At 41.5% G+C, this 20,276-nt stretch overlaps 1 protein-coding gene across 6 annotated transcripts in view; it reads left to right on the forward strand.

Annotated features, from left to right (window-relative positions):
- Positions 1 to 19,638, forward strand: part of DOCK10 (dedicator of cytokinesis 10) — a 287,062-nt gene extending 267,424 nt beyond the window's left edge. For 3 of the 6 annotated variants that reach the window (XM_032637065.1, XM_032637064.1, XM_032637062.1), the window contains 8 exons: positions 1,357 to 1,479; positions 1,616 to 1,729; positions 8,984 to 9,130; positions 10,987 to 11,197; positions 12,408 to 12,598; positions 14,256 to 14,356; positions 14,533 to 14,671; positions 18,901 to 19,637. In XM_032637065.1, coding sequence (XP_032492956.1) covers positions 1,357 to 1,479; positions 1,616 to 1,729; positions 8,984 to 9,130; positions 10,987 to 11,197; positions 12,408 to 12,598; positions 14,256 to 14,356; positions 14,533 to 14,671; positions 18,901 to 19,047 — 1,173 coding nt within the window. In that variant the 3' untranslated portion in view covers positions 19,048 to 19,637. Of the gene's footprint in view, positions 1 to 1,356; positions 1,480 to 1,615; positions 1,730 to 8,983; positions 9,131 to 10,986; positions 11,198 to 12,407; positions 12,599 to 14,255; positions 14,357 to 14,532; positions 14,672 to 18,900 lie in introns of those variants that run through there. The other 3 variants (XM_032637063.1, XM_032637066.1, XM_032637067.1) reach the window with 3 other exon arrangements.
- The last annotated feature ends 638 nt before the right edge of the window (positions 19,639 to 20,276 follow it).

Consider the following 20,276-nt stretch of genomic DNA (forward strand, 5'->3'; position numbering starts at 1 on the left):
TTCTGGTATGCAAACCACGGTTATTTTTCAAAAGAAGCTCTCTACCTGGAATGACTTAGCAATAATTCTGGTGAAGAAAATAGAGCTCCCCTCCTCAAGTAAATAAAATATTTCATAAGCTAATTTTTTATTCATAATATTACATAGACTTAAAAGAGGATACAGAAAAAAATCTGGGGTAGATTTTAATGAAATTTTACATATGGCTGTACACTAATTTAATGTACATTGAAAATAAATAGTAAATGCAATTATGTATTTATATGAACTATTTCAAATAATGTTTAAAATCTTTTCTTAAAAGACACTGAAAACATTCCAGCAATATTATCCACTTGCTTTACAGAGTATATAATTTGATTCTGTTGAACATTTATTAAACTACTAGTATATGGGAGGCATTGAGACAAAGATAAGTAAAGCAAATGTATTTGGGGAGACAAAGATAATAAGGCATAATCCCAGCTCTTAAAGAGTTTAGAATCTTGTGAAAGACAAACTTCCTTCAGGGTGGGGAGTAACCAGTCTAAGACCCAGTAACTATAAATCTAGGCATCATATATAGCTGCAATTAAAAGGGGAACAATTTTTTACATGAAAGTGATTGGAATGCAGATGAATGGGGCATAAATAAAAACTCTGCAGACTTTTGCACTGTCTTGACATTTGATGGGACTTGAAGGTGTCAAATAAGAAAATAAGGTTCTTATAGGAGCAGCAGCAACTTCAAAGGCAAAAGTGTGGGAATTGTATTCTAAGAATGGTGTGGTACAGTCTGGTGTAGCCAAAGTGTAAAGTCAATGCCAAGGTGCTGAAAGGGAGTGGCACTGAAAAGGAGGTTGGTGCCTGATTCTCGAGCTCCTTCAATGTCATGCTAGAGAGTTTGGACAGCAGTTCATAGCCACTGGAGTGCCTCCAAAGGTTTAGGGCAGTGGCAAGCTCATGGTCAGGTTTATGTTTTAGAAACAAAGATTACTGGGGAGTAACACATAGGACCAATAGGACCAATTGGCGAGGGAAAACATTAGCTCAAAGGCTACTCCAGGGATCTGGGAATGAAGAAACGGGGGTTTGATCTAAGCCAGTGACTGTAGGAATGGAAAAAAAAACCAGACAGATCTGAATACTTGTTACAGATTTAAATTAGCAAGTTTGAGGCACTAATAAGGAAAGAGAAGACTGCAAGAAGACACCACCATCCCTCCCAGGATGGATGTAACTGCCAATTGCAAAGATAGGGAATGCAGAAATCCCACTATGAAAAAAATTGACCCTTCAACAGTTTTGAAAGCAAGTTTCAGGGATAAGCCACAATCTTCACTGTGTAAAATCTCATTTCCGCTTGCGGAATTGCAGAATATCCTGGTGGAGCAGCTGTACCTGTGTGTGGAGTTCCTGTGGAAGTCTGAGAGATATGAGCTCATCGCTGATGTCAACAAACCCATCATTGCGGTCTTTGAGAAGCAGAGAGACTTCAAAGTAGGTGTTCTAAACCCAGGAGTTAGTTCAAATATCCTTCATTACTTTGGAGAATTACTTACAATTTCCAAAAGTAGAAACTCCCTATTTTTGATGTCAGCATCCTCTTCATGAAACCCTTCACTTCTGGTTTCAGAAATTATCAGATCTCTACTACGACATTCATCGGTCGTATCTGAAAGTTGCAGAGGTGGTGAATTCAGAGAAGCGGCTCTTCGGTCGCTACTATCGTGTGGCATTTTACGGGCAGGTAAGTTTCCTACAAGCAGCATGGCCTCTAAGTTCTGTTACGTGGTTGATTGATGTTCTTCACTCTTTACAAGACATCTAACTACATATGCCAACAGATTGAGGGGGTGGAGGTGGAGGTGGGGATGTGTCTAGGTATATTTGAGTGTTTCTCTGAGTGCGAGGGTCTATATGTTTGGCCAAAGGAACATACTAAATTAAGAAAAAAATGAGCGGAGACCTCCACGGGTCTTAATACAGATTGAGGTAAAACAGTGATTTCGAACTTCTTGGAGAAAGAGGGCACTTCTTCAACACCCTCCTCCTCCAGTTCCCCCCAAAATGTCTAAGTAGAGGTTTGCATCATATTTGAAAATGAGATTTAAATGAATATATTTTGGGCAATGAAATCCATAATATTCCGGGAAATAAAGAATTCCTAGGGGCTCTACCATACCAAAGCCATGAACTTTTGACTTTAAAATCATGCATTTTCTTTTCTCCTACTTTCAAACCATCACTGCTTCTAAGCAGAGCATAATCTGGTGGTTTTGTTTCTTATATTGCAGGTCAATATAATTTCAAAGTGATCTTTCTCAGCTTACCGCATAAACAATGAACAAGACTGAAAATATTAGCAAGCCATAGCATTGTCTTAAAAGCAAAGCGAACTTAGATATTAACTCGGAACGTCTCTGAGTAGTGCTTTAAGTGGGATAAACCCAGTCACCATCCAGGCAGGCTTATAACACTAGTATATTTCAGCAGCCATATTTCAGACTATTATTTTCACAGAGAATCATTCCATTCTTTTATTTTCACAGTGGTAATGACTCTCAGCCCTCTCATTTCCTTTTTTTTCCCCCCTCACGTAAGGCACGGTTTCACATGGCTTCTTGTTCTCCTCAGAATCTTTTAAGGCTGCAAACAAACGTGTCAAATCCAGCATGGTCATTCTAGATCACTTCCCACTGAAGTCTTTTGGAAAATTTATATTGTCCTCTAATCACCAAAGACAGCTTAAAAACTAGTGGCTGAATTAATAAAGACAGCTGCTCTCTCCCTGGAAAGGAAAATGTCACTGGGCAGCCACGTACCATAAACAAATGAATCCAACCCAGATTTCCCCCACTGCACAGGGACATCAGGACTGTGGAGACAGTCTACAAAACGAAGCTAAATTTCCTCATTTGGGGGTTCCCTGGAAAAGAATCTGACCTCTCTGAAGTGATAGTGTATATTAGGGAGATAGAAATGTGAGAATCTGCAGGAGAGGAGGAGAGAGAAAAGGAAATGGTATCTTGCAAGTCAGCGATAAACAGAAAATAACTCGACGTCAGTGAAACATTAGCAAGAATAATGGCAGAACACCTCATCCGGAAGGGAATGTGGGAGCTGAGGGATTGTAAGGGAAAGGCAAGGGTTTCCTGGGAATGGCCACAAGCTAACTGAGCAGCATGGACGTAGCTCACAGGACGTACGTTCAGCAAACCTAGATTTGAGTTTACAACGCTTCAGGTGATCTTTCTAATGAAAAAGTGATGAATTGCCATTAAGAGTCTGGTCATGAAAAGCAGATTGCCCACCTGATGGTTTCTCCAACCCACATCTAAGATACTGGTTGCTAAACAGGTGGAAACGAAACGATGATGCTCCTTTCCAATGAGATTGTAATGCAGATGTTTACTCTTTTCTTCTTTTGGTCTTGATTGTTCCAGGCTGTGGTAAGTTCTCTCTCTCTCCACTTGCATGCTCTAATAAGCCTCACACTTCCCTCCCTATGGTTTTACTGAACCTTAACTTTTTTGTGCAAATGAACGTTTGAGATAGGTGAGATAACCCTGTTTCCATTCACTTTGGAGTCATCCTGCATTTCTGGGACTAAATTGTGTTTATTCCATTTATCTGAATTACAAAAATGTATCCTTTATTTTTCATATATAATATCTTTCTGCACAAAGGTCGGTGTAGTCTGAAAACCTACATACACACACACACACACACACACACACACACACACACACACAGATAAATATGGGCACCACATATTTGAAATATATGGATAGCAGGCTCAGTATTGGAATTTGCCTGCTCAGTTCAGGCCACCAGAGTTGCAGCTGATTAAGAAGAGCATGGTGGGCAAAATCTCAAAAGTTATAACGGTGGCCATTGGTGGGCACCTTCCCAGGGTCCTGAAAGGACCCTGCCCTTTTCCAAATGAGTATCGTGGAGAAACAGGGCTCTCTCTGTTTGGTGGTGAGCTCTGGGCATTCTCGAAAATGATGGTATTAATCCCCAACATAAATGATGAACAGTGAATTAAACCTTTACCCTGTGAATCAGGTTAAGTCTCCTGAGATGCGAAAAGAAGCCGTGTAAGGATTTTAGAGGATGAGCTGAGGGGCAGTGACATGCCAAGACCTAGAGCTCCGTGACACAGAATTTCCTCTGTGTTATTTTGAACCATATGAAATTGCCCATAATCAACCTTTTTTGTTACTTACAAAGATGGCAACTTCATGTGGTTCAGTGTAATTATTGCTGAGTAAGCTGGAAAAGCAAATTCCTTCAATATCCACACATTGTCCACAGTCAGCTCTGCTTCTCTGACCAATACATACTTTTTTGTAATTCTTTAAAATCCCTTTCCCCCATCCATACTATATCAGTATTTTCTACCTTCATTTGTAAATTTGGGGTCACGTGTCCTTAACTCACCTACTAAAAGAATACTTGGAAACCCCTCTATTAAATAGAATAGGGGAGGCGGTGGGCAATGGGGAAGGATGGGGGAGGGCTACTTTCAAATGTCCTAACTTTGTTCTTTTTGCAGATTCCTCAATAAAGTGTGCTGACCGTGCACCTGACTTTTTGTTTTTAATGCTGCCAGTACTCTCAATTGTCTTTTATTTAAAAGTCCAACCTGACCTTCAAAGGCAAAGTGCCTTGTTAAATCTGCAGACCTGAGGACATGCCTAGGCATGGTACTCTGTAAACTCAAACCCCAGCTGCCTTTGAACAAGGAGAACTAATGGAGGTCATGCTGATAAACAGTCATTTAGAGCCTGTCATCATTGTTCAAATGATATTCAACTACCTGTCCCAAGACACCAAACGGAGAGGGTGAACTGCTGTATTCAGTGGGAGCAGACGGCACACATCACTTTATATTTGGTGATAAAGAAATAGCAGATAGATTTGCACATCCCCCCAGATGTGTGCGGAATGAAGGTTTCTGAGAAAATCTTGCCTATTTCATTAGCAAAATCTCCATGGTCAGAAATGATTTTTTTGTATGATGGTACCTTATGTCCTTGTAAGAGTCACCTATTAATCCAAATTGATGTCTCACCGTCATATTCCGAAGATTGTGGGAATATAACATGCAGTCGGCTCTTTGCCTCCACAACGGCCTTTGTGTAAATATTTTAGCGTCCCCCGTGGGCTAGTACTTTCACTTTATAGTACTGGCTAGAGTAGTTAATATTATGTCTGCAATGAGCCAGAGCCTGGAAAACAAGTTGAAAACTGTTCTTCCGTGGCGAGAACTTTAATAAAAACGCCAGTCTTGCATAGCATGGATTTTCCAATGCAACACCTGGCATCATTGACTATGGAAATTTTACACAGAGCAGCCTATATAAAACACCCCTTCAAGTGTCCCTGAAGTATTCATTTGCAGAGTAATGAACCGCCAGTAGTGATCCAACGTCAACTGTAATCAATGAAATCCTTAGGCTCTGGTATTTAGCATGAAAGCAAGCAAGTGAATGCTCAGTGAATAACTTAAAACATCAGATGGCCCTGGAATGAACTGAGTGAAAAGCCTGGGGGAGTTTTACTCTGTTCATCAAAGGATGTAAATTCCATGATTCTCAATCATGCTTACATGGGTATAGATGCACCTCAGAATCTTGAGAGAAAAGGGATTGGGGGTAGGAGGAAAGGTGCCTGTGTATTGTGTACAGCCATCATCTCCATGTTGGGGTGTGATACACCCTCCTGGCTCCCCTCCTATATGAAAGTCACTATATATATATATATACACACACTAATAATCGGGTTCATATTTGGGTTCATGTTTGTATGAAACCATTTCTCTGCATCTGTGAAGTTTTTCTTTTCCTAACATTTAGCTTATTGTGATTTTCTGACCCATCTTTTATACACAAGATTCCTCTTTGGATGCATTCCTTTGTGAACCTTGAATCGGTGGAATATAATAGCAGGGGCACTTATATTTGACATCCCAATAATGATCCAGAGCTATTTCAAGATTCTGAAGTACCTGCAAAAACATCTAAGAAGGAGTCAATAATTTTCGTTTTCGGTTTATTGAAGTACATTTTTATCATCATCTGTTGCTTAAAAGTTTCATAATCCATGCATGTTACCTACTGACTCAAAGTCCTTGTTTAACTAGGATACATGCTGTTTCGTAACCATGTTAGATCAGGGCGTTTGTTGCCTGGTAAAATGACATTTAAAAGAATCGAACTATGGAAAATGCGAAAGTCATATTTCCTGTTGCCTTGAAATGCAGTCTTCTCATCACCTTGGGGCAAAAGCAAAAGAGAAACTGCCGCTAGGTTTTCATCACCTTGTGTCCCTATTTACAACTCAATTATTTCACGGACAGAGCATTAAACTTCCTTAAGATAGTGTCCTGTGCCTCACTGGGCTTTGCTTTGATTTCCCTGGGTAAAAGATAAGCTCGCATCCCAGCCATTTTCAGAGACTCCATTTCTCTGGCTCCAAAAGCTCTTACACAGTCCCTGTAAGGGATTAAGTGCTATATCCTGCTACACCCGCTCCTTTCTATTCATTTTATAAAATAGTCTCAATAGGTTTATAGCTCCATGTTCTGTAAATAAATTGATTAATTCTAATCACGATTCTTTCTGATCAATCACTTACCAAAATATCAAAATAATCATCAATAGTCCTTTTACAATAAGGAAAAGTGTAGTGCCCAAGTAAGAGAACCCAAAGGTATGTATTTTTAAGCACTCAAAACTCAGTTAGCTGTTTCCCTGCATATTAGCCAGAACTCAGATTGCTTTGCTGACAGTTTTTTCCTTTATCATTGTCATCACTACCATTCTCCTCATTATAGCTAACACTCACCAATGGCCTTCTGTGTCCCGGACACTGTCCTTAGGGTCTCCTAAGTCTAAGTCTGTACTATTTCCCATCCTCCAGACCAAGGAGTAAGGATGAGAGGAGTCACAGGTCATGACCAAGGCCACAAGGGTCATAGTAACGACAATAAAATACTGCTCTCACCACTCCTTTTCTGCTAACTCTGGATTCAGAAATTTGTTAGGGGAAAATTTTCACAGTGAAAGTATCTTTGTGCTAGTTTTCACACCATGATGAGAAAATCTTTTCCTGGAACTTGGAGACATTTTCCTCGTTGAAATGGAAGTTGTAAATGTTGCTTCAGCTATTGCCCTGTGGGGATTCTGGTTGATGGCCTCAGAAGTCTTAGTTCTCTTTTGTGTCAATCTGTCAGTTTGAGCCACTAACCTCTGACCTTGAATCAGACAAAACTCCATGAAGACAGCAACAGAAAAAACCTAGCAGGCTGGAAGTCATGTGGGGATAGGGCCAGACCTCACTACCCCTACGAAGTCTAGAAGAATGATAAGGAGAGACTTTTCATGCTTTTAGCATCATACATCACTGTTTTAGCGGTCTGGAGTCAAGGTACTCATAATCAACTGTGTTGGTCTTGAACATTTCTCAAAGAAATTTGTTCAATAAAAACATCTGTATTAAAAGCAATGGAATCTTTTCCAGTTATATTTGGTACAAATATATCCTTTTAAGATGTAGCCCTCTGAGAGCTATCTTATTCATCTGTTTATTCATTCAACTAATGTACAGTGATGCCTCTCTAGAGACCAGGCACTATGTTAAATACTGGACATGCAGTGCTGAACAAGACACTTTCCTGCCTTAAAAAAGCCCAAAGTCAATTAGGGAAACACAAGGAAACAAGCAATTACCTGCTGAACAAGAACTATGCTGGTGAATGTGCCTTATTCCTTGCCTTCAGTTATAGCCCAATTATGATACAAAGTATACTGTTCATGATGGGCAGACTTACATGGATGAAAGTGCTTTACGAGTATAAAGAACCATACAGATGTGAGCTGTAAGCATTATTCTTAGATTGCCTCACATTAGCCATGAAAAAAGAAAAGCTGCATTGGAACATTTTACCCATGTTTTTTCACACATAATGAGTAGTTTTTAAATAGCCAAAAATGATTTTAAAAAATATATAGGTAAGATTTTTTTATGACCTTCAGTATCTTTACTCGGCTCTCAGAAGTCATTTCCTTAAGGTAAACTCTGCAGTCAGAAGATACCAGAGACACTTGGGTTCTTAAACTGCAGGCTTACTCCAATATTCTGAGGTCACGTTTATTCCAAAGGAAAAATGCCTCTGTGTCTCTTCAGTGAGAAGGAATTATAAAGATTGCCTCAATTATCCGCAATGGAATCTTCCCTTCCCCCTGTTTCAGACCAGGTAAATAAATTAACAAGAGGTTAAAACCTACTTGCTCCTATGACATAAAAATGGTAACATGGTTACTTTACTACTTTCACTCATAAGGTCTAGCTTTTCAAGAACATAAGGGGTCTATTGGTAAAGCAAATCGAAGGACAAGATTGCACATAGCCAAGTTGCATCAGACCCCTGATGAAATATTAAAAATAACAGTACTTGCGAGCATAGCACATGTAATTTCTGTTATGGCTTTTCATCTAAGATGATGTGGGAGGCATATCAACCCATTTAGATACCTTTATCTGCCCTATAGCATTAATATTTCCTAGCCTGGTTTCCAAGACTTTCTTAAAAATGATACTGCTCTTTGAAGAATACCGTTGAAAAATACCAAAAAGTACTCCAGACTTTGTGTTCTACACCAGGCTACCACATGAGGGCGTTCTTCCCCTAAAATATATGCAAGCAGGTATTACCAATGATTTCTTCTAATAGAGAAAAATACGTGTAATTTGCTTCACGAGGCTCTTTGGCCTGACTAGGCAGTATTTACACTAATGACTGACTGTAACGTGATATTTTGTTTCCTTCACTCGATTTTTCTCTGAACTTGAATTGTATAGGGTGCTAATCTATGGCTTGGATGACAACCAAAAATACTGGCTATAACATTTAAGTAAATGTTTTTTGTTTTGCTCCTTATTTGCAGTTGGAGTTCTCTAATAAACTTGGCGGTTCACTGTATGTCTTTCATAGGGATTTTTTGAAGAAGAAGAAGGTAAAGAGTATATTTATAAAGAGCCTAAGCTGACAGGTCTCTCCGAGATCTCCCAAAGACTGCTCAAGCTCTATGCAGATAAATTCGGAGCGGACAATGTGAAGATAATCCAGGACTCCAATAAGGTAGGGGAACATCAAGATTCATGCAACTGCAAAGAACTAACTGCATTTTTTTTCTCTCTCTTAACTACGTTCATTAATGTTTTAAATTTCTGCCTGACTATGCAAAGTAAACTACCTAAACTATTTTGAGCGTTTCGGTTGTTTACTGGTCGATGGATTGGTGATTGGGGAGGGGAGTGTCAAAAACCTTGTACATGTTTATTTGAGTAACTTTTAGGTAATCTTAGAAACAACTTACTAAACCCTAAATCACTCCCATAGGTTGTTCGCATTTGAGTAGCAACCAAAGGGTTAAAGTAATTGGGCCCAATGGTGGACTGGGAGGAAAGAGCAAAAAAGTATTTTTTAGTCATGAAGGTCTTCCTGGAGGAGCTTTCCTCCAAGTCACACAGGGAAAGCATGGGGCTGGGGGCTCCCTGAACAGCTCATTCTTGGTTGGGCGATGCTTCACGGAGAGCGTGATGTTTGAGCTGGGGATTGTAGGGTGAGAAGGTGTTTTCTGGAAGCGTTCTAAAAGCCAGCACATGCAGTGACAGGAGGAATTCAAGGGAGAGGTGTGTTTAGAGAACGGCAGGTCTTTGAAACATAGATTGTATAGAAGAGTGTGGCGGAGGTGGAACTAGAAAAGCGGGTTTGCACCCAACTGTATTGACCTCTATTAGGCCCAAAAAAGGTCTTTTTTTTTCCTTTCCCTCTTTTGCAATGCTAGTATTTGGAGGGGTCTGGGCATGAGATTAGATTTGCTGGATCTGGACAGAAATTGTTAAAATGTGTTCATCATTCTTAGCTTGAAAGGTACAAACCCCTTCCCCATAAAGAGGGACAGAGCTAGAACCGTGGTCATGGTCACCCTCCTACATGGAAAGTAGAAACAATTCCTAGCAGTGAGAGAAGTGCCAATTTTGGTGTCAGAACAGCTGTTGTCTTCATTCCACCATGCTACCACTTATCAGCTGGCAACCCATCTTGGAGAAGTTGGGCGGTCACTCGGAGTCTCCATTTTTTAGTCTGTGAAATGGTTACAGTCACACCCATCTTACAGTGCCATTATTTGCAGCGTTCCAAATAAATTCACGAGCCTCCTCCAATCTCTGGAAATGGATAAACAGTGGATGGGTGAACGGATGGAGAAAGTTGGAAGAAGCCTGAAAATTCTTCAAGGAATCATTAGCAAAGAGGCTGAGGCTCATCTCTTCCTCCTTGAAGGAAAGCAAGAGCCATTGCCTGGCTTTGGGAGGGGGACCCCAAGCCTGTCTTCCTTGCTATTTGTCAAGCCTATTCACCAAAGCAGAGTTAGTTTTAAAAATGATATAGAATGACTTATTGCAGATTAGAGAAGGAATTCGAGAAATCGAAAATAAAAAGATTTGCAGTCATGCGATAGGTAATCAGTTAATCATCTGCTCAACAGACCAGGAACCTCCTTTCACATTACAAGCCCACAGCCGATGGTCCCAGTCTAGGTACACGACTGAATCGTAGAGGAACAGAGAGATATATTTCTACTCTCAACAAGCTTGATTCAACACAAAGGTGAAGATATTCAGGACGGAAGAGAAAGAAAATAAAAGGTTAAATAGTACGTCATAGCCAAGTACTTATGTTTCAAAGAGCCCCAGCTACTTGGCAAGCTGGCTCCCTGCTGCCTCTGCCACCATCTGGCTGCTTGACCACAGTCCAGCCAGCTACTCTCTGGGCTTTCTGTTCACCCAGCTCTCACATGATGTGATGGGCCTTTCTTCTCTGAGAGGAGCAGCCCAGGATGCCCAGCTGGGGGGATACAGGGTTCCCCACCTTTCTTTCAGGAGCACTTCACGGCTCACCGCTCTTTCTCTGCCCATAATGTGTTGAAACAGGTAAACCCCAAGGATTTGGACCCCAAATACGCCTACATCCAGGTGACCTATGTCACGCCGTTCTTTGAGGAAAAGGAAATAGAGGACCGGAAGACAGACTTCGAAATGCACCACAACATCAACCGCTTTGTCTTTGAGACGCCCTTCACGCCGTCAGGCAAGAAGCACGGTGGCGTGGAAGAACAGTGCAAGCGGAGGACGGTCCTGACAAGTAGGTGCTGGCCCCCGAGCACGTGCTCCCACGCAGGGCCCTCGCTTAGGCCGGATTCGCGGAAATCAAGACACTTCGATCTTGCAGACAAGTACCCAAAGTGTGCTGACTTGGAAATGTCTGCCAGGAACATTTCTTTATTTTCTTTCAAGACAGAGACCCTTGACAAGTCAACCAAAACAGAAACTATCACAGGGTCACTTTACCCACCTCTTCCCTTTAGAGCGTACAGTGGTGAAGGTCCTGGTGTCTTGGGAAAGGCACTCTGAGCTTTCCTCTCCTCTCTCCCTGAAACTACCCCCCAGTTACTGCAGAGTTAGCCACTCTCGGAATTGTGTGCTTTGGGGCAAGTTTCCCAACCACTGTGGAATTCAGGTTCCTCATCTGTGAAATGAATGCAGAGGGTTTTCCTCCAACCTCCCTTCCAGTACTATCTAGATCTATCCTATGAGTGGTCTTCCCTTCATTCCACAAACATTGGATAAGTGCCTGTAGGTGTCGGGCATTGTTCTGACAATTCAAATAAATAAAACACAATTCTTGCCTTCAAGGCGCTCACCATCTGGTAGGAGAAAGAGCTAAGTAAAGCAAGAACTTCAGGTGAGCCCAGCATGAGAAATGAAATGGGAACCCAGCAGAGGGGGACTTAGGGCAGGCTGAGAGGAAAAATGAGCGCGGGCATCTGAATGGAGACCCAAGCCACCTTCAAAGGTGAGCAGCCCTAGATTCTACAGTAGATATGTGGGTAGCAGCCACAGCCAAACTATGGGAAAACATTCCCCTTCAGTAAACTTTTCCAGAACTTGCATAATTAAAAAAACTAGAACAAAGCTATTATAGTAGATGCTATTCAGTATCTATTGAAGCATTCTTGATTATGATTTAGTGTAGTTTTTATTTGAATTACAAGTTGTGGTGGAAGCTATCATCTTTTCAGTGTTTAGAGACTCTATAGGTCTAGTCCAGCCTCGGCAATGAGGACATGTTGGCTAGTGAAGCGTGGGAGAGCGTGCCAGGGGAAAGTAGCTGGGCTCCTAAGAGGTATATGAGAGCATGGAACATAGGAAAAGAAATAACTCACATACTCAGAAAACATGCAGGATGGAATGGTCTGTGTGCAAAGAAAAGACACAGGATCGTCCTTTCAAGAGAACCCTTGACTCTTCACTAACCCTCGACCTTGAAATGCTCTTGTATTGCTTTTGTGCAGCGAGTCACTTGTTCCCCTACGTGAAGAAGAGGATCCAGGTCATCAGCCAATCGAGCACAGAACTGAATCCCATTGAAGTGGCGATTGACGAGATGTCCAAGAAAGTTTCCGAGCTTAATCAGCTTTGCACGATGGAAGAAGTGGACATGATCAGACTGCAGCTCAAACTCCAAGGAAGCGTCAGCGTGAAGGTAAGCATCGCCCGGAGCTGAGATACTCACGGCCAGTGGAACCCGGTACAAAATGCCCCTTGGGGCTTCCCTGGTGGCGCAGTGGTTGGGAGTCCGCCTGCCGATACAGGGGACGCGGGTGTATGCCCCGGTCCGGGAGGATCCCACATGCCACAGAGCGGCTGGGCCCGTGAGCCATGGCCGCTGAGCCTGCGCGTCCGGAGCCTGTGCTCCGCAACGGGAGAGGCCCACATACCGCCAAAAAAAAAAAAAAAGTACAAGCTGTATTTAGGAAAACCAAAGAGGGCAGGCACAGGGGCGTAAGACTGAGGGGCTGTCACCCTCCCCAGACCTGAAGACTCAGGGGAGAGAAGAGTTAGTGGAAGCAGGGAGAGAGCAGGGAGAGCCAGCTGATGACAGACAGACAGACAGATAGACATGGTCTGTGCTGGGGGATTGCAAGGAAGAAGCCCTGGACCTAAATAAGCCCTGACAGGACTGAGACTAGGGTGAGGCGAGTGAGGCATTTTCCTTGGGCACAAAATTAAGGGAGCATCAAAACACTCAGTAACCAAGATAAAATTATATTTTAATGCAATATTTTTAAAAATCAAAAATAACTTCAAAACTCCATATTGAACAAAGTATTAAATTTTTAAATAAAGGCAAGCCAGTAACAGTGCCACACAGAGCTATGCGGGAGCCTGAGGCAAAAGGAAAACTCAGTACTGTTGATCCTGAGACTAATCTGGCTCTCCTCTTCCCCACCCACCTCTTGTCTGTATCCCGTGGCTGACTCAAAATAATAATAATACACGTTTGAAAGCCAGAAAGTAAAAGAACCATTGCTATACTGCAAATGGGACAGCTTCCCTCAGCACATAGCTGGGCAGAGGAAGGTGGAGTTGCATCTGGAGAAACAGAGGAAAGCGTTCTGTGCTCACTCTACCACACTGGCAATACCTGGTAGGCAAAGCCATCTGAAGATGCCTCAGATACAGCACTGGCTTCCTTCTTCTTTTACCTTGCTCCTTCCAAGCCCCACAGTCACATGCAAAGACTGTTAAGCCCTGAAGAACACAGACGCCTTCACTAATGAGAGCCTACGCATGCCTGTGAGCATGAATAGGACTTGGCACTGTGCCTTCATTCAGCAAATCTAAAAAGTCCCTTTTGGACCACAATCTCAGCCAGACTTTGGAGGGAGATGCAATAAAGCAGTGATTCTCGGGGCGACGCCTAGATCACGACCACTGTGGAATGTCTCTTATTAATAGCTATGTGTTTGCTTGAATATTTGTAGGGAAAAAACCAGCACAGCAAACATTTGATTTCACGGATGTTAAGTTTATTTAAGTAAATCAAGGTGAGTCGAGTTTTCACGGTTTTTAAGAAAATAACAGTGCTAACAGAATGAGGATGTGGCAGAATGTGACATGGTGCACGCATGACTGAAGTTGAGGAAGGATGACAATGAAGTGTGGAATTCAGATGCCTCCTTTTAGTAGCTCATTGACCAGCTGAGAGACGGCAGATAAGGCCGATAGCAAATGAGTAGACTACAAGGCAATGTGAGAGAACTGAGGGGCCACACCACGGGTGCTACTCCTTCCAGCCTTGGAGAAGGCTCCAGGGAGGAGGTGGGACCATCCTCAGCCAACTCTCTCCTCCCCAACAGGTTAACGCCGGGCCAATGGCCTATGCACGGGCTTTTCTTGAAGAAACCAATGCAAAGAAATACCCTGACAACCAAGTAAAGCTTCTGAAGGCAATCTTCAGGTAAGATTTTCTTTGTTGGGCTGTTCTTCCTTGAATCCCTTCAGACAGAGAGTCATGAATGAATGCCCCAGGAAGCCACCTGACCGACCCTCTTCTCGGTGGCTGAGCGTATCAGCAGCCTGACTTTGAGTTGCCACTTTCTCTGGCTGTTAATTTGCTTATTGCTGTCACTAAAGGCAGTTTGCAGATGTGTGTGGGCAGGCCCTGGATGTGAATGAGCGCCTCATCAAGGAGGACCAGCTGGAGTACCAGGAGGAACTGAGATCCCATTATAAGGACATGCTCAGCGAACTCTCAGCAATCATGAGTGAGCAGGTGAGGCTTCCCCTGGGGCAGCCCGAGCGGTCCATTCATAGAAAGTGCCCATTTTATCCCCAATGCCAGAAGAACCGGAAAGAGTCTCTTTGTTTCCCTGCTGCTGAAATCCCTGTACTTTCCTGAACACCATGTTGCTGAGCTGTTCTCTCCCCCATGCACAACATCCCCTGTCTCAAAGGAGGGGGATCAGGTTGGAGAAAAATCTGTAGGAAAAGATGAGATGAGAACCCAGTTGCTGTCCATAGTTTTCAGAGATGTTTATCCAAACAATGTGTGTTGGTTTTCTAGAACAGTTGATGCCTGTTACACACCAAGAACATTGGTGGCATTCCAGCTAGAGTTTGCTGCCACTCCCAACACCCCTGATTCAGGACCTCACAATCCCCAGGCTGGGATGTGGAGTTCCACAGTTCTGCCACTAGGGGTCTCTGCATCATACTCAGGAAGAACACCAGGACTAGGGTCCTGGGCTTTTAATGGTCAAGGCTACCTCTGGAAAATATGCAGAAGTGGGATAAAAGCCAACCCCCCACCCCACAAGCAAGTCATCCATGATTTCTGACATGTATTCAGTATGTTCTGTAAGACTGTGCACAAAATGTGGACAATTCAATAATCACAGTACTTTTGGGGATACTGAGAATCAAGAGACCGAAAGCCAAGTTCTGCTTTTTTTGGCCCGCTTCCCAGCATCCGTCAACCCTCACACTCTACCTGGACATCTTATCACCCATGGTCCCCTCAAGGAGTTAGATGTGTTCTTTCCAGAACAATTGAGGGGGGGAACTTGAGTTAACCTCCCAATAGTGCTTCACAGACAGTAGCCATTCACTAAATATTAGTTCCCTTTCCTTTCCTTAAATGGCCTAGCACTATAACAAAACATGAAATGTGTCATATGCATCTTTTATTCTAATTGCATTTCCCATATGTTTATTTTTCTTCTTTTCCATCTCCTTCTACCCGCGTTTTAAATTCTCCAGAGCAGTTAGAGAAAGAAATGGTTAATTGACTTAGGTTGCAAAGAAAACAATCTCCCTGGATAGGATTGCTAGTGGAAGTATTGGTTTGGAATTTTTCAGGGGTAATGGGAATTAAATACTCAGGAACAACGCCTTAACAGCATGGGAAATCATAAATCGGAGAATTAAACAAAAAGAATAAACAGTGGATCTGAAAGGGGGAATAGGTGGCAAAGAAATGCTTGTTTCCAACTGTAAATTGCATCTGACCTTGAAACTTTGGGCAAAAATGCTTTTCTCTTTTTTTCCTGGCAGCTCTGTCGTGGTCCATGTTTATACAGCTTCTGTTCCTCTGTGTCTAGTATTTCCCTCAGTACTGTAAGCAAAAGCGGTATGTTTTTCTTTCCTTATGTCTACTCTGTCCTTTGTGGCCTTCTGGTCTACCTCTTCATTTTTCCCAGACGCCTCCATAGTGACTAGTGTTCTCTAGATGTTTACTTAATTAGAACAACTTTATTTCTATTTCAAGGTAGGTCAGTATGAAAATTAAAAAGCCTACTAAAATGAAAAAGCTAAAGTTAACAACTTAGCTTTTAAAAGGAAAATGTATATTCTGTCAACTTCTGAAATACATTTGAGCTCATTTGTATCCAAAACAAAGATTCATTATACCTCCAAGTGCTAAAACAACATTACAAAGACAAGGACCAGGTGATTAAGAGGAGAGAAAAATAATTTCTTTTCCAGAAAACCTTTGCTAAGAGAAGCAAAATTTGACTCTGTGCTTTGTAGAAACTGATGCAAAGAAAAGAAACTTATGCATTATACAGGTCCTGTTATTTAGTAAAAGAAATAGATCTGTTGGCAGGAAAGACAAACTTTCTCCTGGTCCTGAGCTTCTACGGGGATTTGTCACATAGGTTTTTATGTATGGCACAATGACTACAACATTCACGATATCCTAAAAAAAAAAGTTTTCCGGGCTTCCCTGGTGGCACAGTGGTTGAGAGTCCGCCTGCTGATGCAGGGGACACAGGTTCGTGCCCCGGTCCGGGAAGATCCCACATGCCGCGGAGCGGCTGGGCCTGTGAGCCATGGCCACTGAACCTGCGCATCGGAGCCTGTGCTCCGCAACGGGAGAGGCCACAACAGTGAGAGGCCCGCGTACCACAAAAAAAAAAGTTTTCCTTAAAAACGATTTACTCTATTATGTGGCCATTCCACATTTCCACCTTAGATTAAAATGAGGACAAAATATTAACTTCTAACTCTGTAGAGGATATTCTAAATTAGCTACTTAATTGACGATTATCAATCATAAATTTAAATTAACCGTAGCAAAACTCTAAGTCATCTACAGCAAAATAAGCTATTTTCATGACAACCATTGATAAGTGTTTTGAGTTGGTTGTAATGTCAGAAATAGCTAGCAAAGGATAGGGGTCCTTAAAGTCCAAAGTATTTTTTAAAAACTGGGTATTTATCTCAGTTCAGATTTATAACAAAAAAAATTTGTTTGCTTCTTTTCTCAATTTTTTAATAAAGCATTTGACCATAATGTTTGGGTTTGAACTCTAGCAGAGAGAAGGGTAGTCAAATTTTAGCATAACCCTGTAATGCATGAATGAACCATCATCTTTAATGTATGAATACCTTTACATACCTAGATACTCATCCACATATTCTGGAAACAGGTACATATATAATAACAGTAGAAGAGAGAAATTCTACCATAAAACTTTTAAAACACAGAAACAGAGTTAGAATGGATAGACAAACATAGAAATAGAAAAACAGAAATAGAATTGATTATGCAGTTCACTCCAAGAGTGTCCAGAAAAGTCTTAGCTAAAAGGCTAAGACTGAAGCCACTACTTAGTGAAAGAACCTTCAGTATAAGGAGAGAGATGAAGCCGGATTAAGTGGATGCTAGTGTGTAAAATGGAGATGTGGTGATGGAACAGCTTCAGCTGCTAAAATGACAGGCAGGCAGTAATTACCTTTACAGGCAGTCAGAATGCTGCACTATTTTATAAACAGCCAAAATCCATAAAAGCCTCCTTTGATGGAGGCCAAAGTAATACATGTAACTATTGGATGAAACGTAAGATGCTGATTCGGAGTCTGTTTCAACATTTAGAAGGATGACAGCATAGTGAAGTCAACGCTGGTAATGGATATCAAATATAAAATACAGGGAAAGGAACACATCTACTCTGTTAAAGTGCCAAGCAGGCGAGATCCAAAGGCATGTTGCTTTTAGAATTTCTTTTGATACATTGTTGGCCAATTTATTTAAGCAGAACTTGAGACATTGATCAAAAGGAGAACTTATTGGTAGTATAGGATACATGGATGCCAGGTGCTTGGTGGGGACAGAGCGACCATTCCATCCCATAAGAGTAGTAGAGCTAAAGCATGGTAATGCAGGAAGTTAGTGGGAAAATTGTCATAACCAAGAATTTTAAATATTAATGAAGTCTCTTCTGCACAGAGATTTTAGAGGTGCCTGGGGTTTCTGTGATTGTCATTGTGTTCACGTATCATTATTTGAACAGATCTGACAGGAAGGTATGATTTAGGCGTATTAACATTATTTTCAAAAGTAAAATCAGGTCAAGGTATATTATATGTATTATAGTTCCATTAATGCAAACATTTAAATGAGGCTTCAGCTGTTTCCCTTTGGGGGCAGATTTTGCCCATACAGTTTACAAACTTTGCAAATAAAATAAAATTCCAGAATTACTCAAACACATTCATAGGGTTCATTCAGACATTTACAAATATATATCTGGGGCTTCCCTGGTGGCGCAGTGGTTGAGAGTCCGCCTGCCGATGCAGGGGACGCGGGTTCATGCCCTGGTCCGGGACGATCCCATGTGCCGCAGAGCGGCCGGGCCCGTGAGCCATGGCCACTGAGCCTGTGCGTCGGAGCCTGTGCTCCGCAACGGGAGAGGCCACAACAGTGAGAGGCCCCCGTAACGCAAAAAAAAAAAAAAATATATATATATATATATATATATATATGAGATAGTTGAAGAGTATCGGAAAGCTACTTTAAATCTGGTCAACATGGCTGAGACATGGGCTGGGAAAAAATTCTTCAGATCTGCTTTGATAAGTGCATTTTTCAACATTTGCAGATTTCCTGTAGGGAATTGTAAAAAATCACTGTTCTGGGTTTAATTTTGTGTTTGGAGATATTAACACAGACTTCTCTGTCATCATTTTGTTTTGTCACATGTTTTGTCCTGTCCCAAGATTACGTACCAGGACGGCCCATCAAAGCGAGGAGTGGAGCAAACTTGCACTCGAGTAATTAACAAGGCGGCTCCCCCTCTGTCTCACCCAGTGCAGAAGTTTGAGGGAGAGTCTGCAACGTCAGACACGCCTCCAAGAGAACTCTGAATTTGCAGCTAATCTCGGGGAAGAGAAAGATACATTTAATTTATTTGAAGTTTTTATGGTGTTCATATTTTTTGTTTTTACCTCGCTAGCTTGAGAATTTTGCCAGCCTCCAGATTTGCACATTTCTTACACCCTTTTTCTTTGAGCAGCGTCGATCAAGCCAAGCTGAATATTTGCTATGAAATTCCAATGAATGTGTAGCTCAAAAGCCGACTGTAAGTTTGCTATCGGTTACATTATGTTCAATACCCAGTCCTCGTACACATATTTTAAAGGTCAAAGTGAATGTTTTTTAACATTTGAGCATATTTCAGATGTAAATAGAAGATTGTAAAATATATGGTTTTTACCAAATTTAAAAAACTTTTTAGTTAATACTTATGACAGTGCTAAAATTATATGAATAACATTTCAGATACCATTATATTAAAATATTTGTGTATGTGTACAAAAATGTTGATAAATACTAATCTTTAAAGTTTGTGGAGTTTCTTTATTTGTAATATATGTGCTCTTAAAAGCAATGAGATGTGAAATTATGGAAGCCTTTTGTTGTTAATGGAAATAAAAAATACAGTTACTTTGCATTTGGTTTCCTCCTGAAGAGTGGGCAAGTTGCTACTAAAAGTGGATCATGGGACTGGGCCTCTGCTGAATGCAATCCTACTCACAACGTTTTCTGTTTGTTTCGTTTTGGGGGGTTTTGTTTTTGTTTTATTCTTTTTCAAATTCTTTTCCCAATTAGGTTATTAGAGAATATTAAACAGAGTTCCCTGTGGTATACAGTAGGTCTTTGTTGGTTATCCATTTTAAATATAGCAGTGTGTACATATCAAGCCCAAACTCCCTAACTATCCCTCCTCCCCAGCCTTCTCCCCGCAGGTAACCATAGTTTGTTCTCTAAGCCTATTTCTGTTTTATAAGTAAGTTCATTTGTATCATGTTTTTTAGATTCCACTATAAGCTCTATCATACGATATTTCTCTTTCTCTGACTTACTTCACTCAGTATGATAATCTCCAGGTCCATCCATGTTGCTGCGAATGGCATTATTTCATTCTTTTTAACGGCTGAGTAATATTCCATTGTATATATGTACCACATCTTCTTTGTCCATTCATCTGTCAATGGACATTTAGCTTGCTTCCATGTCTTGGCTGTTGTAAACAGTGCTGCAGAACATTGGGGTCCATGTATCCTTTCAGACCATACTACTCACCACCTATGAT

The sequence above is a fragment of the Phocoena sinus genome, chromosome 7 (assembly GCF_008692025.1).
Source record: "Phocoena sinus isolate mPhoSin1 chromosome 7, mPhoSin1.pri, whole genome shotgun sequence".
In the NCBI taxonomy this organism is placed as follows: domain Eukaryota; kingdom Metazoa; phylum Chordata; class Mammalia; order Artiodactyla; family Phocoenidae; genus Phocoena; species Phocoena sinus.